General features: G+C 36.5%; 1 protein-coding gene across 1 annotated transcript; it reads right to left on the bottom strand.

Moving 5' to 3' along the window:
• Positions 1–930: 930 nt before the first annotated feature.
• On the bottom strand, positions 931–18,960 carry mmp25b (matrix metallopeptidase 25b). Its single transcript, XM_053511421.1, has 10 exons — positions 18,903–18,960; positions 18,540–18,695; positions 13,480–13,612; positions 12,861–13,002; positions 12,266–12,738; positions 10,502–10,601; positions 7,279–7,361; positions 7,014–7,166; positions 6,012–6,299; positions 931–1,705 (listed from the first exon to the last, which is right to left on the bottom strand). Exons 2-10 carry the CDS (start codon positions 18,642–18,644, stop codon positions 1,455–1,457), a joined length of 1,728 nt encoding a protein of 575 aa, XP_053367396.1. The 5' UTR covers positions 18,645–18,695; positions 18,903–18,960; the 3' UTR covers positions 931–1,454.
• Positions 18,961–21,231: the final 2,271 nt, after the last annotated feature.

Raw genomic sequence — 21,231 nt, 5'->3', positions numbered from 1 at the left:
ATTATTTGTTTTATAAAGTTGATCAGTCCCCCTTATTGAAAACATTTATATTGGGTACTATATGCTATATTGGGTGCATTTCTTGATGAAATGTGACAGGTTTTGAATTTGGGTTTTGGCAGGCAGCTGCTCTCTCTCACCTACTGACCCATGTGTAACCCATCTAGTTAGTTTTGTCAAGGCTTAACAAAATACGTTCTCGAATAGTTTTCTGTACCTGAATGGAAGTAACAGCTTAGTCCAAGCCTGCATATTTTTTTATATTAATTTTTTCCTTTCAGATCTATTAGGTTGCTAACATCTTATCCAATTCTTATCCAGATACTGTCTATATTTGGAACATAATTCATCAATGTCTTTGCCAGCTAAATAAAAAAAACTTGAGAACAAGTGTTTTCACAGTTTAATAGTAAATAGGAAGATGCACAAAGCAAAAACAAACAAACAATTAAGACCTTGTGTAAAAAGCACAGCTGTGGGGATTCTGACCTGCAAAGTTCCCCTGTATGATCGTTGGGCTATATCTCTAATACATTTATCTGCTAGTTGTCTTGTAAAAACATTGTCCCTATGAAACCATTAATAAAACCAGAAGTTCAGGAATAAATGTATCTTGCAAAATTCAAGGTAACTATAACCGATCACGTAAAAGAGGTTGCACTTCCTATAAACGGCATATCAATCATAGTAATAATATTGTATATACAGAGGGGCTTAAAAAATGTATACACACATCAAATATACTTTACTTTTGACAGTCGCATATCACCAACAGTGGTGTGAATATGAACATCTTTAGAGGAAACGTATACTACACATTGCTGCCATAATTCAATTAGATTTTTTTTAAGTTTTAATAAAGAGCATAGATAAGAACTGTTGAGGTGTGTGGAATTTTTTTGGGCCCCTCTGCGCGCGCACACACACACATACACAAAGAAAGGCGAGACATTTTACACCAAAACTTTGATAGAACCGGTTGTAAATCAGTTCATGCTTTTCATTAACACTTCAAAAAGCATTAGCAGAGGACTAAATAAAAGAATAAATACATATGTATACTTGCATATTTAAGGATCTTAAATACTTTGTCACTCACTTTCTAATGATAACAAATAATACATTTAATTTAAAAAGGTAACATGGTTTTTCCTATTAAAACACCCTGAATGAATTAATATGAAATGATAAATGTCTAGATTTACACCCCCCCCATGAACAGATGATATTTGCAGATTGAAACATAATAGACTTAAAAGTGACAGCGCTGTACTTTGCTGAATGTAGGCACTTTCATTTGACATATTTTCAAATGACATTTATCATAAACATACTTGATTAAATTGATCAATTGCTTCAAATTCTTTGTAAACATAACTCTGAATTTAGGGCTAGTAATTAAATAGCATACACAACAACGAAAATCTAAAAATTTATTCAGTAATCAGCCTGGGCTAAATCAGCACACGGACACTTAGAAGCAGCATTGAAAGAAGTAGCAATGAAGGTCCAGTGAATGAAGACCCATTGTTAATGCCACAATTGCATTTGCGGTAATTAGGGGTGACCGGTAACGGGCCGGCTGTTGAAGTTGGACAGAACATCCAATCAGTTGCTGTTGAGTTAGGACTCACTACATCCTGATCCAATCCCCCACTCTTTAGAACCCAGTAGGAGTTGCCCTTGAAAAAGTATGTATCTCCCGCTGTAGAAAAAAGAAGGCAAGATTATTTCCCAGATTTGTTTGGTACTCTAGAAGAAAGGTCTGCATATAAGAAAAGCTTTTTATAAAATTAATTATCTACAACAATAGCATAAAACCAACACCTTTTGGTCACACCTTATTCAATTACAAAAGCATGAGCACAAAACAGTCATGAAGGTGAGCCAAAAATTCAAAGAATAAAAATGGGTGTGACTTGGTTAATTAGAAATAAGCAATAATCGTAGTACTCTACAGTGCAGTCGGAAGGTATTACAACCCTTTTTACGTTTGCGCTGTGACATGTATAGGTAACTGTGGGACCTTATATAGACAGGTGTGTGTCTTTTCAAATCATGTCCAATCAACTAAATTAACCACAGATGGACTCCAATCGAGTTGTAGAAACATCTTAAGAATGATCAGTGGAAAGAGTATGCACCTGAGCTTAATTTTAAATGTCATGGCAAACCTTTTTCACAAGGCTGTAACATAGCAAAATGTGGAAAAAGTGACGCGCTGTGAATACTTTCTGGCTACACTGTATATATTAAATAGAGCAGCATGGTGGCTAAGTAGTTAGCGTGGTCATTTTCACAACTCCAGGGTTGGGCATTCAAATCTCTCGTAATTGTATATTGCATATCAGTTGTTACTTTTCTGACATGTTTATGCAGCCATACAGGTATATCAAAATAGGTTTTACTGTATATTGAATAAAAACTAGTATATTTTTTCTTTATGTCAAACAATTTACATTTACTCAATATCAATTTTCACATTAGTTTCATGAATACCTCCTTACTATATGTAAAGCTTAACATTTCAGTATTTACAGTATACAGTACAGTGGTTTCAAAAGTCTTCAAAATAAAATAAAAAAATGTTTTTGTATCATGAACATTAAATATCTTAAATATTAAAATTTTCAGAATGTCCTGCTATTTCTAGGTCAACGTTTAAATGTAAGCACATGTTTCCTAACTGCTTTTCGCGAAAGATCAGATTTTCCTAATTCCTTTTCACGTCTAATTTTGTCTTCTTGTTTTTTTGTCTTCTATTAAAAAATATATGTTCTTCAATAGTTTTCTGTACCTGAGTGGAAGTTCAGGTGTCAAACAGGTTTTATCCAAGCAAGCTTATTGAATCCAGCCAGCTTGAATGCTCACTCATTAAATCAAAGCAGGAATGTACCGTATCACACCCTAGAAATCTCTGATATTCATGTAATATTGTAAAGATTTCACCCAATACTTGTGTTTTCAATAATAATGGGTAATTCGTAATGGAAGATTTTGGATCAAATTATTGCGATCGGAATTAGTGTATTATTATTATGCACATTAGCCCAAAAAGTCTGGACCCCAGGGTAAAAAAAGTTTATGTGAAAATTTTAGCAAATTCTCAAGTTTTTTGGTCTTTGACTTTGTAGTACTTGTGTAAACAAAAAAAAAAAGTTCAACATTTCTTAATATATCAGACCAGAATGTTAAATGTTAAATGACTTCTACTGTGTGATGGAAGGTAAAGCCAGCATTGAATGCTTCTGTATACAGTGGAACCTCAGATTGCGAGTAACACGATTTGCGAGTAAAAAATTAAAAAATTACATTGAGTGTCACATTATCACACCTCAGCCAATGGTTTTTCTCTCTCTTTTGCACTGCGTAATTGTGGGTAATCGTCTCCCCTGCTCATCCTTACTGCGCGTCTCTAACAGGTATAAGCAACATCCGTGCATACGTGTATTGTTTACTATAACAAAATCCACCTTAGATCCAGAAGTACTTGCTAACTACAGGCCCATTTCCAACCTCCCGTTCCTTTCAAAAGTGCTGAAAAAAGTAATTGCTGCACAGCTTCAGTTTCATCTAAAACAAAATACAGTGCTGCTAGGATCCTGATGAGAGGGCGTAAATACGACCATATTACGCCTATTCTTAAATCTCTTCCCTGGCTCCCTGTTTTATTCAGAATTGATTACATGGTTGCCCTCCTTACCCACCAGTGTATGTATGGGGATGCCCATCCCTACCTCGAAGAACTTATTACCTCACATACATCCACACGCAACCTCCGCTCTGCATTAGTACATCTTTTGAAACCTCCTAAGACTAAACTTTATACCAGGGGTTGGCAATTAAGTTTGGCCTCGGGCCAGATTTTTTCCAAGCCATTACATGGCGGGCCACGACCGAAACATTGGCTAATTTATAGAATTAATAGGGGAGGATGAATGGTAGGCGCTCGTAAAATGACAGAACCGAGATCTGAGATAAACTGACACATCTAAGATGAGATCATCGTGCTAATTACGATCCGGCTAGGTTAGTTCTTCGAGCACACCTGTTGTTGATGATTAGTATGGCTGGATTGAGTTGTCTACTCACTGATCACAAGCCCTGCGATTGATTGACGAAGATGTGCAAGATGCAAGGATATATGCAAGATCCTTTTCTTTTCCTACGTGAGTCAGTCCACGTCAGTCGTGCTCTTTAACCAATCAGATGTGACCTCACCATTTCAACCAATCATAACCTGGCAGGAGCGCAGGCTAAATCCTGTTTACATGAAATAAACCTGCTCCAGAGCAGGTTCAAGCTTACGGATATATTGCTATGACAACAAATGCGAGAAGCGCATCGAAGAACGAAACAATCCAAGATCAGGACAAATCCACAACAATCAAATCCAGCTAACTGAGTTAGAGACAGACGAAGAACGGACCCCTGGGTGCTCGCAAAGCACAACAAGACGTCATTTGTTTTTGCATGTTGAGCGTTGCTCTGCACCTCGCTGATGCACTTATTCACCCTCGTATCGTAACAAATAAGAATTTAGATTAATAGATGAAATATTTCTGTTCTGAAAAATGAGGTTTCCAAACAAAGAGTTTTTTTGAGACTGTCAGTCCGATTTTAAAAAAATATATAATTTATTTATTTTCATTCTCTAGTTTAAACAATCTCACGGGCCAGATGTTTTTGCTTGCGGGCCACATGTGGCCCGGGGGCCGCTAATTGCCGACCTATGCTTTATACTATGGGAGATAGGGCCTTTTGCTCAGCTGCACCTAAACTGTGTAAAACACGTGTATGCCCGCGTGTAAAGCAAAAAGAAAGAGGTTAAAGACACACACCCTTCCTCCTCTTGCCTTCACACACTCACACACACACACTCTAACAGAGACACTGCTCTGTCACAATTCTTTTCAAAGGTAAAGTGCAGGTTAATTTGTTTTATGTTTACTTTACCCCATTGAGTCTGTTAGTGTGCGCTTACTAAGATGTTGAGATGTTTCTTGTTCATTTTTCTAATAAGGCAGCGTTTCCGTTAGTGTGTGTGTGTGTGTGTGTGGGTGTGTGTGTTACTGTGTAAGACGAGAAGAAGAAAAATGCCACACACACACGCACACACATACACAGCACGTGCACGCACAAACAAATACAGAAAAACTTATTCGTCTGAATTAATTTTGACATTTTTAAAAATGTAAAGTGCAGGTTTTATTATTTCTTAGAAAAAATTTGCTTTTATTTACGAGTGTTTTGATATGCGAGCCCGCTCCCAGAATGAATTATGCTCGCAATCAGAGGTTCCACTGTATTTAATTTTTTTCACCAATCAGATGACAGTTTAATAATATATATATAATATATAAATATAATGCAACTGAATAACCTTTTTCCATTCAAGCATAATTGCATTTACATACAAATTGTTTTCAAATTGAAACAGGAGATATCATATAACTACAAAATGATGTGTTGATTGCTCCCGAGTTAAAAGCACAATACTGTAGATTAAATAAGATAACTTAATACAGAACTATTTTTCATTAAGGAATTTAGTTAAATCACCTGTTTTCAAAAATATCAATAATAACTCTAATAATAAAATTCAATCTATAAGCAATAATCACAAATCCCAGAATGATCTTAGTCATCATCCATTGAATGAGCAGTAATCCATTACCCTGAATGATACTCATTTACACCTAATACAATTTATGGTACCCAATCCACCTACTTAAATCCAGAAGATAACATATAAGCATGGGGACCTCCCATACACAAACCTGAGCTCAGGTCATACCCAAGACCCTTGAGCTGTGAGGCACCACAGTACCACTCTTAATAACTTAAAAACCCAACTACAAAATTATGTGATTCAAGGAACTTTAACCTAATGGTTACCTAAGCTCCTGCCACGTGCATGCTTCTACTGCATTCTTTCATTTTTCTTTTTCCTTTAGTTAGGCACAAATATTAATTTGCATTTGTGTATGAAACGTGCTACAATGGCTTACCTTTACCCCAGCTTATGATATCATCAGGACTGCTGGGCACCCCCTTCCAGAGGGAGGCGCTTCTAGGGTAGTCCGCATCAGGGCGTGGCACAATTTGTCCCTGATTTTCAGTGAATCTCCAGAACTCTTCACCACTGAACACGTACGTGTGGCCATTGTGGGCCCAAACGAATGCCGCATCAACTCGCTCCACCATCCTTCCACCACGAGTTCTCATGCCCCATTCAGACAAAGGGCGTGGGTACCCAGGCATTGCTATGGTGTCCTTGAAAACCCAGAACTGTGAACCTGAGAGGCAAATGAGGAATTTGTTTGTTTCCATGCAAACCCATTCAGAATATAGCACACTTGAATGATTAATTTACATTTAACCATGAGAGCATTGGCATACAAAATGTATTCAAACCCAAACTGGAGATGGAAACAAATACGCCATACAATGATGTTGCTCTGTCATATAATCTACCAATCAAACGTTATGACACAACTGTATGGTGACAGTCTGGAAATGGCCCATATATGGTGTGCATATATGTTTTTTAGAAAGTCCTATGGTTAAACTAAGTTAGACTAATATTTAAATTAAGGTTTTTCATTACAGCAGGCAGCCTTGTTGTCTCATAGCCCTATTCTCCCCATTAGGTGGACTGGTGGCTATAAAGTATAATAATATTTGTAAAGTTTTATCTAGGGTACTTAAATTGTGGCCTTGCTTAGTGTTATAGTATATATATATATAATATATATATATACAAACAAACACACACACACACACACACACTGAATATCCTGAATTTACTGTATACTTAACATTTAGAGTAAATAATATTTTTTTAAATCATACGCATCTCAATATTAAAAAGTAAACAAAAATACATAAAAAATTTCATTGAATTGTCAAATTATGATATTTAGAATACAAACCCTCATCAGGTCACTAATCTCCCTCTCATACATAAACTGTAGAATGCCATCACTGTAATACACAATATACTTACTGACCTATAAAGAAGATGATGTGACCATCAGTCTTCTTCTCATAAACAGCATCTATCTTGTTTGTGCCAGGTGGCAGTCCCATCCAAAAATTTTTAATTGAAGCAGGAGCGAGTGACACCAAAGACCCTGATCGCTGCATTCGCCAGAAATAAGGTCCTAACATCATCCGAGAGCAAAAACAAATATTTTTTTAAACAAATTTAATTGAAAGAATTAATTTATTCTAAAGATTATAATTAAAAAAATTGCATTAAATTCTAAAGCACACCTTTAAAAAAGAAGACTTCTCCTCTGATGTTGGCCACTGCATCAAATCCTCCCTCACAGCGGTCCGGGTAGCCGGGATTGGGTCTAAAAAAAAAAAAGTAGAAAATTTTATTTCTCATTTTATTTCTCGCAAACATACAGTACTACTTGCGTATGAGTACATCCACGGTAAAAAATTTTTCCTTACACATTCATACAAATTTACCTTCAGCTGTCTTATTGCTTACAAAATGCTTTCACATTCACTGACTTTAGATCCCATACTTAAATTATTGCATGTGATAAATCGTTAATATAATAACAGTTAAGTTTGTTTTTGTAAGCACATTTTGTATTTATGTATTGTATATCATTGATAAAGCAGTGAAAGTGAAAAAAACAATATTACTTTATGTCCTAGGGCACAGATGTCAAACATATGGTGCATAAGCCAGGCCAACAATAATTTTAGGTTAAAATCAACTTGTGGATTGCAGTTGAAAGTTTGAAAGTCTCTGTTCTTTTACCAGTGGAATAAAATAGAGCAATTAAATACATAAAATAAAATACATAAAAATACATTTAAAAACTCCATAAAACTCTATAAACTCAGTGGGTAAAATACTCTCACTCACACATTCTCTATACTGCATACCCTGTACAGGGTGGCCTGGAACCTATCCTAGGGGACTTGGGGTTCTAGACAAGGTACACTCTTGACTTTGCAGGGTGCAATTACAATTACACTTTCGACGGTGGGAGAAAACCCACCAAGTGTAAAATTATTTTTTGGCAATGTAATATTTGGATAAGTTTGCAATTTTTTTTTATTCTGGTATATTGATAGAAGTATTTAATATTCTTATCTATTTTGTTGTTGTTGTCATCAATTAATTTGTGTTAGAAATATGGACTTTATTACTGTAAGGGACTGCCCCTAGAGGGCACTGTGGCTGTTTGTTTTTATGTATGTAGTTTTGTTAGAAGACCCAGTTTCCCAGAAGGCACCTCGGTCAGGTGTTGACGAAGTTCACCTGAACCGAGGTGGCTCATTAGGGACATTATAAAAAGCTGTCAGTTCTGGGAAACTGGGTCGAGCATTAACAATGTCTAGTGGGCTTTTGTTTTATTTTGTTTTGTTTGAATTCAGTTTTTGGGTTAAACTGGCTCTGAGGGCATGATTAGTATAAATATGATTATGTGTATTTTTGGTTTTGCAGTCATTTGTGGTTATTAATTATGTGACTAGTGTTTTTTAGTTTGCAGTTATTCCTTGTTAGTTCGTTTGTATGTATTTAGTGTCTTTTCCCTGTGTTAATATAAGCTCTAAAGCCTGGGTCTGCTCTACGAGTCCGCGGGTGTGTGAGGATGTGTGTGTAAAGCTCTTGGAGGTAGGTTGGATGTGCATGATGTGTGTGTGCCGCTCATAGGAGCGTGAATCTGCGTGTGTAGTGTGGGAGTGTGTGCCGCTCATAGGAGCGTGGGTCGTGTGTGTGTCGCTCATAGGAGCGTGGGTCGTGTGTGTGTCGCTCATAGGAGCGTGGGTCGTGTGTGTGCCGCTCATAGGAGCGTGGGTCGTGTGTGTGCCGCTCATAGGAGCGTGGGTCGTGTGTGTGCCGCTCATAGGAGCGTGGGTCGTGTGTGTGCCGCTCATAGGAGCGTGGGTCGTGTGTGTGCCGCTCATAGGAGCGTGGGTCGTGTGTGTGCCGCTCATAGGAGCGTGGGTCGTGTGTGTGCCGCTCATAGGAGCGTGGGTCGTGTGTGTGCCGCTCATAGGAGCGTGGGTCGTGTGTGTGCCGCTCATAGGAGCGTGGGTCGTGTGTGTGCCGCTCATAGGAGCGTGGGTCGTGTGTGTGCCGCTCATAGGAGCGTGGGTCGTGTGTGTGCCGCTCATAGGAGCGTGGGTCGTGTGTGAGTTGAGTATGCCGCTCGTAGGAGCGTGAGTGGTGTTGTGTGGCTCTCGTAGTAGCAGACAAGGTTTTATTCCACCAGCAAGAGCCTGGATTATGTGTACACAAGATGTGTTTTTAAGCCTTTATCACAGCCCTATGAGGGTAAAATGTCTAGCCTAGAGTGAGTGTGTGTCTGTCCCAGGTATTAAAGCCTGTGTGTACTTGAGCCTGTGTCACAACACAGAGGAGAGTGTGTGTATGTCCCAGGTATTAGAGCCTGTGTGTACTTGAGCCTGTGTCACAACACAGAGGAGAGTGTGTGTATGTCCCAGGTATTAGAGCCTGTGTGTACTTGAGCCTGTGTCACAACACAGAGGAGAGTGTGTGTACGTCCCAGGTATTAGAGCCTGTTTGTAACTGTGTATGTCTCAGGTATTAGAGCCTGTTTGTAACTGAGCCTGTGTCACAACACAGAGCGAGGGTGTGTGTATGTCTCAGGTATTAGAGCCTGTTTGTAACTGAGCCTGTGTCACAACACAGAGCGAGTGTGTGTGTATGTTTCAGGTATTAGAGCCTGACTGTGAGAGTCTCTGTCCCCACTCTAGGTAGAGGTAAAGTGTTAAGGGTTTTCTTGTATCCCCATGTGATTTGTTTTATAAATACCTCCGTGTGATGTTGTCCAGAGCCAGTGTTCTGTTTGTTTAGTTTCATGTTATTAGTTTGTTTGGTCAATAAAAACTCCTTTATTTTTGAAAAGAACCCTCTGCATCTATGCCTGCCCTTTGTAAGCCCACGGCGTCCCAACAGCCCGATACACCCGAATCGTGACAATTACCAGTTTTAATTGCTTACTTTTCACCCACCCTGTAGTTCTGTTACCTACGGTAGAATGACCTCTGGTTGAACTGTGGCCTCAAAAATAGAGCGTGCTGCTTAAATCCATAGAATTAAACCTTAAAGTGTTTTAATGCAGTAAGAGAATGTTGATAGCAAACATTAGTCCTACGGTCAATTTCCTGCACATATTCGTGTTTGACCACACAGAAGCACCTGATCCAGCTCCTTCAGCTTGAGAAATGTCTTCAATATCAATACAGTCTATCATCTAGACTTACAGTTATGAGACACCAGAAACAAGTGAGACACAGGAAAGGTGTGGAAACCCTGTGTTTTACATTGTTCGGTGACAGTTAAACCCGATCCTCGCCTGTTCAGTTGTCATTCACATGAGTACAGGAAGTCACCACCCGTGTTTCAGTTGCAAGACTGATGCAGAGAAAGAGTTGTGGTTTTCCCAAGACTGGTATAATGTGCAGTTATGATTCATTTAAATCAAGGTTGTGATTCACTTACTGTACAGTCCCTCTAGGTGGTCTTGGTGTCTTGGGTAGCTCAGGCAAACGTGGTGTTAAAGGACCACTAGGGGGAATCGTTGCACTGTTCATTTTGACTCCTACACACACACACACACACACACACACACACACAGAGTCCAGTAGAATCATGTTTATTTAGAGAAACCATCATTTAGCATCTGTTTAATATTATATGCTAGTACTGTATGATATGTTGTTTAGAAAACCATAAAATGTGGTGTAATAAAGAATTCTCACTTTAAATTCATTTCTGAATGTAAAGGCATAATTCTGAAATTCTTAAGTTAAAGTACGAATTTCACGTCAGAAATAGAAAATATTATTAATAAATACAAAATAAGTATTTTTTATGGTGGCATCAATCCTCTTCTAATATTAAACACCACTACTACTACTAAAAACAAACAAACAAACAAACAAACAAGCAAAAAAATCCAATCACCTCAATTATAGCCATCATCTACACATTACTAAACAAAAACATTTATGATATACAATATACTTTTATTTTTTATAAAAGTTATTTACAAATGTTACTTTAATAACACAATTAAAACGTCCCACCCAATGCTAACCACTAGTGCTAACATGGGAGAGAACATTAAATGTTACTAATGAACAGTTAGAATCATCTTAGCTAAATAAAGTTTACCTGAATAAGTCACCCCTACAATATTATTTGAGTGGATAAACGATAAGCTTCCTCCAGTCGAATTAGACTGCTAAAAGAAATATTTCCCACATCAAGATTGCCAATATAAACTAATGTAAGCTCAGTAAATGCAATTAAACTCTTAAGGATTATTGGTGACCTTTAGCACAAATTTATTTCTAAATTCATAGAGAGTAAGTTGTATTGTAACTTAGACCTATACAGACATCATATTTGTATATTTATAGATTGATGGCAAAATTTCTTTTAGAAAAAAAAAATATATAATAACTTTTAAATTATGTGTACCCTTAAAATTTATATTTTGCCCTGGAGAGAAAGTCTTCTTAGGTTCTTAAATTTTTAGGTTTTTTTATGTGTATCATTTGCTGATTGTGTACTGGAACAAAGACATTTTGGTCATTTTGGTACATTTTGGTCTCAGTCTGATCACAAGACAATGCCGGGTGTAGTTCTACTGGTGCTGGGTGAGGTTCAGCCTTTAGTAAACTGACAACCACCAAGTATCAGTAACAATGTGATCTTTGATCTCTGCCTCTCCCTCCTTCATGATCCTTCCAAGTAAATACAGAGACAATGTGCTTCCTGTTCAATTTACAATTTCAGACCTTTGATCAGATTCTGCTTACCAGTATTTTATGTGATTTTTTTTTTACCCACAAAATTATTGATTCAGCCATAGAATGATTTGCACAGGTCAATAGCTTAATTTACTTTGGTTGAATATACCTTGTATCCTTTTGTCATTAGTTATGCGTGTTTAATTATTTACTTTCAAAGGAGAGGCCATGTGACAGTTTGTAGTTTTAAGAGATAAAAGAGATCACTCTTAATATGAACTTCTGATGAGGATAGTTTAGAACAAAGCTAATATTGTTTGTGGGGACAATTTAAAATATCCTTAGTAAAAGTAAACAACGTTTGATCATTTTGGTGACAGCTGCCAAAACATCTGGAGAACAGTGGGCATAATTTGTTAAATAATCATGATTTCTCATTGTTACTAGTACTCATAAGTGAATTGCTTTATTTATTCATAGCAAAATAAGTGATTTGTAATTCTCCTACCATACAGTGTCTGGATGGCTTGCACGTCATCCATGGGAAGTATGTAACTGGTAATGTCTCCCACTGGGCCTTGGTAGTATGGGCGCATAATGGAGGGATCAGCAGAAGAGTGTGAGAGACCTAGTGCATGGCCAAACTCATGCACGGCCACAGTGAAGAGGTCAGTGCCGACTCCATCTGGTTCCCTGTATGTCCATGTCTCCTCATCATCGAAGTGTGTGTCCCCATTAATCTCAGCCTGGCCAGGGAAGAAGGCATGAGCAAGCGTGCCTCCCTTCCCATCAAAAGGGTAGCCGTCATCATGGAGGGAGCGTTCAAATGAAATTCGGATTTCGGCCTGTTTAGCCTCATCTTTGGAGGTAGAGTGGAATTGGAGGTTGGTATTATCACTCCACACTTTAAGGGCATGGAACAGAATTGATTCCACCTCACTCGGTGAGAGTGTAGAAAAAAGCCTGGGATAGCTTAGGACACTAGGAAGGAGGGACAAGAAGAGAAAGATTGATGCAATATAGTTATCAACGTGTTATAGTGCATAAAACAGCGGCATAAAACAGAATGTAACATAGTTCATACATGAACATACTGTACAAACCTCCATCTAAGATTAGTCTTTTCCCAGCTGGAGCCAGCGAGAGTGTAACGTTTCTTCCTTCTCTTCCTTAGCCTGTCCTCAGAGCTTACAATGTCCGGCAGTGAGCATCTAGGCATTGACATCTGTTTTAGTGTGGCCTCATCTGGATAGAGAGAGAGAGAGAGAGAGAGAGAGAAAGAGCAGAAGCTGAAGAGTACAGATCAATATATTGATTGTAGTAATGGAAGCTTCTAATGCACTGCTGACAGAGTATACTAAAAGCATAGGGCTAGACTAACGGATTATGAATGAAGAATTTCCACTAACAGTGCAATTTTGTAAAACCACAGTGTGTATTATAAACATCTTAGACAACAAGAAGAAATAATCAGATACCAGGAACCTGGCAAACTGTTTAGAGTTCTTACAATGTTGAGTAAACTGTTTTTTGATTGATGAACTAATTGATATTGGTTGAAACATTTCGTAAAGTGTCCTGCAATTAAATGTAAATATTCCAGCAATATGTCTATGTCCTAATACACACAATAAAAATGTGCACTTATGCCAGTTCCTCAAATATCACATGAGAAAGCTTGTGTCTTATTGAAAAGATCAATGCACAGAATATCAAATTTACCCAGTTTGCCTGTCTCCTTCAGGCCTGCGAACCTCTGCATCTGCCTGATGGCACTTTCCATTCCTTCTTTGGTCTGCAGTCTTCCTGTTCGTGGATCAGGGGGAGGAAGGTACCCATACCTGCTCAGCCAATCCTAAAAAAAAAAAAAAATTAAACCTAATTTAAAAAAAAAAATCTAATATTAAATACACATTTAAATGAAGACTCGACCCTCAAATCAGGTTCATTAAAACTGTAGACCTTCTTTTTTGCCAACACTTTGCCAAATCAGCAGATGCATACCCAGTGATCTGTTGTGGCTAAAAAAAGAACTATTACACAACATGATTTATATTACCTGTTAATATAAATACTATACTTATTTCTACTGCACCATTATAATGGCACTTAGACTTTCCTGTTAATGTTTAATGTAAGAATCTTAAACATAAGTCTCATGTAACTAGATGGATAAATTGTCCCAGTTAAGCTAGTTTTGCCACTTTTATCTATTTATCTATTTCATAATTGCATATACATCTATTTATTATTATGGCATTGGGTTCAAATTAACACATCAATAAAAAGTAATGTCATCAAACTTAGTTACCTTGAGAATTAAACATGTACACTTTTGTTTTTTATGCCAGCGATACCAGTATAAAAGCAGTTATTAATTATAGATACTGTGTTACCTCACTGAATTATAGAAATTAGAAACTCAAGACACATGTATCCTAATGTTACACCATGAACCGTGAACAATTGCTATTTCTTTATGAATTTCCATTTTACACCCCAACTCATATCCTTAAGGTGTACTATACTGTTTATGGTTTAATAGAAAACATTTAATTATAAATAATTTTTATCTAGTCTTGAGGAATAGTTCTGTAGCTCACATTTTTGGTACTTTTTTCAGTCCAGTCCCTGTACCTGAGCAGTTTCTGAGGAATGTCTTTTGTTTGTTAAGTGTGTCCTATGAATCATTCAAGCATAAAAAGCATCTAACTTATGACATCAATCAGTGAAAAACAGGTTCACATTATGACTGATGATCAGATCAGTCATCATGTGGTTGCTACTATGGTTGTTACATAAACTACCAATTAAATTGCATCTTTAGGCATTTTGCAGCCCATTACAGTAAAACATTTCTTCCTATTTCTTTAAACGACATCATTAACTTTAATTTAATTTAAGTCTTTCGCCTAGTATTGTACAGTATATGTAACATATTGTATTACATATCATCATATAATGAAAAGTCTTTCCCTGAATAGGTTTAGTGTTATTACCAAAATAAAAACCAGTCTCTTAAGGAAATAACCAGAAACATTTTGTAACCACTTCCTTTTGGTAGAGAAAGAAGAACTGTTATCCCAGGCACACTGTACGTCAAACAGGCTGATTAAAAAAAATAATAATAATAAAAAAAAACTTGTTTAAACAGCACACTTTAACTTGTTTATTATTTCTAAATTAAATTAAAAAAAAGTTTAAAAAGGTTGATGAAATGTGAAATGTCCAGATTTCTGCATTATTGTTAAAATAAATTGTCTATATAATTCCCATCCCCAAATTTAGCTAAATTTTTGGGGTTACATAATAAATAATCAATATGTCAGTATTTAAATATAAATGACTGATTAGTTTGTTAGCTGTTATTGATATTTAAAACAAACCTTACCATAAGCTTGTGCGTGTATTTTAATGACTTTACAGTATTAGTATCTATGTCAGATTTCAATTCCGGGAAAACAAACTTTGAAAACCTTTTTTTTCTGTTTCGAGTACTATACTGCTTGATGCTGTGGTTTGACCAAAAAAGGCAATTCAAGCATTAAAACTTAGATTAATGTCACCCACATGAAGAAGTGTAGCTACTAAAAAATGAAATGCAAAAAATACCAACCAAGCATGCATCCTTCCTCAATAAAACCTGTGTAATAACCCAAACAAGCAACATACAGCATGTGTTTCAGCCTCAGGTTGCTGAAGAGTCACTTGGCTGCAATGTCAAAAAAAAAAGTCACTAGAAGCAAAAATTAACTATCCAGATCGACAATTTAAATAAAGCAGCATCACGCCTTATAAGCAATAAATGTAAACCATATACTCTAAATCACAGATCACTTACATTATACTGTATATGGTTAAAGTTATTATTATTATTATTATTATTATTATTATTATTATTATTATTATTGATGTTGTTACTACTATTATTGCACAAACTGCACAATTTAATCAAAAATCACATTGCAATTATTTTATCACATATTGTAATTTAATCTGAGATGTTTAAACATCACCATGATTAAAGTATTAAAAAATTCTAATAAATCCCCACCTACAGCATGCATATATTTTCTGTAATAAACTGTAGCCTTTGGATAAATGCACATGTCCATATTGCGGTTTTGATTTTATCAGATTAATTGAACAGTACTTATTATTATTATTATTTTTATTATTATTATTACTATTATTGTTATTAGTTGTTGGAACAAATCACAGAAGTTGTAGGCTGCATGACATGGGAGATTTCCATCTATCTAATCATGCAGTTTCGAAGGGAACTTGAGGTTTTTACATCATATAATAATTCCTCCATTTCTAACAATTTTCCCACGTTACCATATGATAGGTAAATATACTCTTATTTCTGCCCAATAATTTGTATATTGTTTCAGATGAAAATGGGAAACAATTTTTTCTCAGTGTATGCCTAAATAGTTATTTCCTATTTTACCATACTGAGTATTTATGTCTTTATGTCTTACCGTGCACTGATAACCATTATCTTTTATTATTAGTATCAGCAGTAGGTGGCATGATGGCTTAGTTGTTAGCACTGTCACTGTCCAGACCTCAAGGGTCTGGGTTTGTTTCTCACCTAGGGTCTGTGTGCATGGAATTTGCATGTTCCCCCGCTGCTTGATTGTTTTTTTCTGGGTGCTCTGGATTTCTCCCACAGTCCAAAGACATGCAGATTAATACAACTGGCATTCCCAAATTGCCCGTGGTGTGTGAATAAGCGTGTGTATGTGTGTGTTTCTGCAATGGATTGGCACCCCATACAAGGTGTACAATGCCATACAGGGTTTAGACGGGTGTACAGCAGTGAAAATACAGTAGTTAAACCAAGTCCAGGCCCCCCGCAACCCTGTATTCAAGATAAAGTGGTTTAATGGTGAGTGAGTGAGTGAGTGAGTGAGTAAGTCATATCAGCAGTGTCCTGTTAGTACAGTCAGGGTATTTCCACCCAGAAATACCAGAGTATTCTAACTCTGCATAAAACCTGTACAAAATCAACCTGTGTGGTGACCTCTAATAAGAGCAGCTAAAAGAACAACAAACTGAACCTAGCATCGATCATTAAGTTTTAAGATCTTTAAGTCAGATTTGTTACATTGTTTTGGAATCATTCAGTCAGCACCATCCCAGCATCATTTTATCAATGTAATTCTAACTTTAAAAAAAAAAAAAAAACGCTAATGTTTTTTTAACTTTAGGAATTAATGTTGTGACAAGCAAAAAACACTACTGAGCTAATTCCACATGCCATAGATGCGAAAATACAGTGGGGAAGGAAGTGTTTAGACACTTTTGGTTATTTACTATACTTCATGTGCATAAAACCACTTTAAATGTAAACATGATCTTTTGATTTACAAATATCAACTAAATGTATGTCTTGAACATATATAGTTTACAGAAAATAAATCATTTAATGTTTTAGATATCATATATTAAAATATGATGCACTCTTAACATGGCATAATTATATATATATTTTTGCCATTGGTCTGGATGTTTTTCCTCAGGGATAACATTGTTAAACAACATAAGCCACCATAAAAGTCAAAGATACACAATCATAGCAAATTGGTTCAATAATATGCAACTATTATTTAAACTGCAACTATTCGTCCCTAGACAGTTAATCTACACAAAATATCACAGCCAATAGACCAGTGATAAAGAAGGTAGGTCATTTGAAAAAATGTTAAAAGCAGCAGTTATAATAACAAAAATGGACAAAAAAAAATCTAAAAATAAGTTCAGAGATGCAGATCCAAAATTTGTGCACAAATAAAAGCTCTTTTGCAACAATTACTCCGATCAGATAAACCAAAAATGGGAAACTCTTTCACAATAATTTAGCTCATCATCACTACAGGAACAAGATGTTTGTGCTTCCAAAAACACCATTACTGTAGGGAAGGAGTTTAAAGATGAGATGCATCATGAGATGGAACTGCTAATCTGCAAACTGTACTTGGACTTATCATCAGAGCAATTAGAAAAGCAGTGATGTACACTGTCCAATGTTAAACAGTCTATGCCACTATAATTGAGATGAATTTAACTTACAGACTATTTTGAAACTTTAAGTCTATCACACTGACCCTTGCAATTCTGGGGAAACGAAAATGATTTGCCAAGAGAAAAGAGCCAAAAATGGGCACGGATATGAGCAAAAAGCTAATTACAAGGGATGTACTGAAAGTAATGCAAAAGTAAGGATAACATTTTCATTAACTGGCATACAGTAGGTGGTTTTAAATTGCACACATTGGTAGAGTAATTCTTTTTCTATAGAAAGGTACTAATCAACAAGGAATGCGTTTACATCATCACTAAACACCCAACTCTAGAATTCTTTGACAATTTGAAAAATGCTGCTTGGTGGTCTTCAAAATATCTCATCTATGCACGAAAGGGTTAAACATCCTGCAAAAACAAAAGCTTCCGAATCATGATATCCCCTCAGTGTGAATTAGTCACGTGAGTAAGTGTGTAAAAGCCCCATGTGAAAATTGTTCTGTAGAGAGAAAAAGTGTGAAACGTGGAGTGTTTAAAGAAACCACACATACTGGAAGTTTATGTTACTTTTGTAACGGTGCAGTGATTTGACATCAAAGGACGATTTCTTTTTATTTGCATTAAATTAGCCGTTCATAGACCTTTCATCTGTTCATGCATTGAGTGTGTGTGTGTGTGTGTGAGTGTGTGTAGAAGATAAGACGCAGTGCTGTGCGGATGCTTTCATGTCGGAGTCGGATATCACTCACCATTCCCCGGGAGTAGAGATCGGGCGCGGGCGCGGGCGCGGCACTTCCCGTAGACACGAGCGCCATCACCGCGCTGCTCAGGTAGAGGACAGCCAGGATCTCCATCCCGAAAGATCGCACTTTACTCCTCACACGAGCGGACACTGCGTCTTCCAGCTGTGGATGCAAAAGAAGCGGATAGAGTCACTCTGGAGTTCACAGCACATCCTTAATATCCATCAGGCTGAGATAACAAATCTTAGGGATAAAGTGCAGAGTTTGGAAATAAGGAAATAATACGATTTATAAAAAAGATTTACATATGTATGTATGCATGTATGAGTGTGTGTGTGTGTGTGTGTGTGCGTGCGCGCGCGCTCCTACCCGGTGCGCTGTTTGTTTCCTCCGGCTCTTCCTCCAGCGCCAAGAAAGATCAATAACAAGTCTCTCTCTCTCTCTCTCTCTCTCTTCTTTATGTGCGTGCGTGCGAGTGAGTGGGTGGGTGGGTGGGCTCGGGGGGGGGGGGGGGGCGGGGGGGGGTGTCTAGGGAGATTTATATATCTATACCCATAAAATTCCCCCCCACTCCCCCACATTATTGTTATTATTATTAGTAGTAATAATAAAATGTATATTATTATTATTATTATTATTATTATTATTATTATTATTATATTTGTATATACTGTATTCAATTTTCTTTTATGCACCACCATTTCAATTTAGCATATTTGTGGTATATAAAATCTTAGAATATAATTTGTTTAGAATAGATTCAACTTTATTGTCACTGTGCAAAGTACTGCACATGTACAGATCCAGTGAAATGCAGTTAACCATAAGTGGCATGTTTACAATTAATAACTAATATATTAATAAATAAATGAATGTATATTGTGTTATGACAAACAGAAGGTGCAGTAAGTAATGAAGATATGGTGTATACAGTATATACTGTAACTGCACTGCAAACATTGTTCAGTGGAATAGAGACATGTCAAAAAGAGCTCAGATTATATAATATACACATGATAAATGATGAGGTATATACCAAATAAATATGGGTGGAATATACAGTCTGTTAAACTACATGCACAGGATGTCAACTTCCTTTTGGGTGGATGCACTTAACTGTCACACCTCAATGTCAAAACACACCATTTCTTCATGCTTCTCTTTCCATAACCTGCTTGAATCTTGGTAAATTAATTTGAAATCTTGAGTTCACGAAGTGTACAGAACAATCTACATTTGTCGATTTACTATTGAGTTGATGTTGATGTAGCAGAAAGAAAAGAAACAAAATCTTTCAGATTGGTTCACATGAGGTGGTTGCTTGTAATGAAGCTCATTAGTAGGGAGTAAACTTGTAATTTGTTAATAATAAACCTGTTACTTAAAACAATTTTAGCATGTAAATTCTCTTAAAATTATAAAGTGCATCTAAATAATTATGTTTAGTTGTGTGATATTTAGCATTATGTTGGTGTTACTTCCATTATGAGAAGGATGTCACAGCACATTGCACCTCACTGGTTCTCACCAGTTGTGGTTTTCTAAGTACAAACACCTCTGCCTTATACCTATACTTTGACACTTGTATCATCCTATGACAGACATTATGACGTGTTGGGGAAATAAACCTGTGAGGGTAACCACAGCTAACAATAAGATGTGGAAAGAAAATCAACATGCTTAATTTAGTTAATTTAAATTTTTCTTTCCCATAAGAGCATTACTTGCATTTTAATTATGTAATGTAATACATAAAATGTATATTGAACATTCTTTCTTTTTCTGTGACTGATTACAAAATTGTCTTCTCTAGGGTTTTACAAAATTTATTATGTTATATACAATGTAGCAGCATACAGAGTTAATAGCAAGACTAAATTTTTTATTATTTTGCATTTAGAGCTAGATCCTGGTCTGATTACTATGGCGCATTAAATAAAGTCTATTCCTGCACACTGATGTTGCTTTGCTTACGATATCAGCACAATGTAGCAGAAATGTCGATCCAGGGCACAATGCAGACTTCTTGCACATGTTTTATAAAGTTATTGAAATTAATATATTTTTTGTGTAATTTCATAGCTCTGAGATGACACAATGGACCAAAATGAGCATCCAAAATCAATCTTTGTGGTATATTTCTGAAATGACCATCTTTTCATGATCAATATAGTATCGATGACAGTATAGCTGCGGATTTCTGAGCCATCTTCTTAAATGACGGAAACTAATATTCAAACATAAACATACAGCTAGATAGAGAAGTGACTGGATAAATAAACGTACTTTGTTGGCTAGCAAGGGAAAATTTGGGGAATTTTAAATAAACAGGCTTTAAACCAGGATTTAATTTTTTGAAAGAAACTGTTTCCAGTTTTCACTGATTCAAGCTAAAACAGATGCACTCATCTCTGTTGTACAGTATATATGTTTAATAAAGCATACAGCAAATATTTTTTTCTCAAGATCATAACTCACTCACTTACTCAGTCACTCATCCTGTATAAAGGGTCGTGGGGGGCCTGGAGCCTATCACAGGAAACTTAGGGCATGCAGCATAGGTACACCCTGGATGGAGTGCTAATCCATTGCAGGGCACACACACATACAGTACACACACTCACACGCTTATTCACACACTATGGGGCAATTTAAGAATGCCAATTAAACTAATCTGCTTGCCTTTGGACTGTGCATT

The sequence above is a fragment of the Clarias gariepinus genome, chromosome 14 (assembly GCF_024256425.1).
Source record: "Clarias gariepinus isolate MV-2021 ecotype Netherlands chromosome 14, CGAR_prim_01v2, whole genome shotgun sequence".
NCBI classification, from domain to species: Eukaryota; Metazoa; Chordata; class Actinopteri; order Siluriformes; family Clariidae; genus Clarias; species Clarias gariepinus.
This window is presented reverse-complemented; position numbering and strand designations above follow the sequence as displayed.

Bases quoted from the DNA above. Each gene is read 5' to 3' on its own strand.
- mmp25b (XM_053511421.1), bottom strand. From the start codon at position 18,644: ATGGAGATCCTGGCTGTCCTCTACCTGAGCAGCGCGGTGATGGCGCTC. The intron at 10,602-12,265 runs GTAGGAGAATTA...GTGTGTGTGTAG, and splicing joins AGCCATCCAGACACTGTATG to GAGTCAAAATGAACAGTGCA. The intron at 6,300-7,013 runs GTCAGTAAGTAT...TTTGCCTCTCAG, and splicing joins TCACATCATCTTCTTTATAG to GTTCACAGTTCTGGGTTTTC.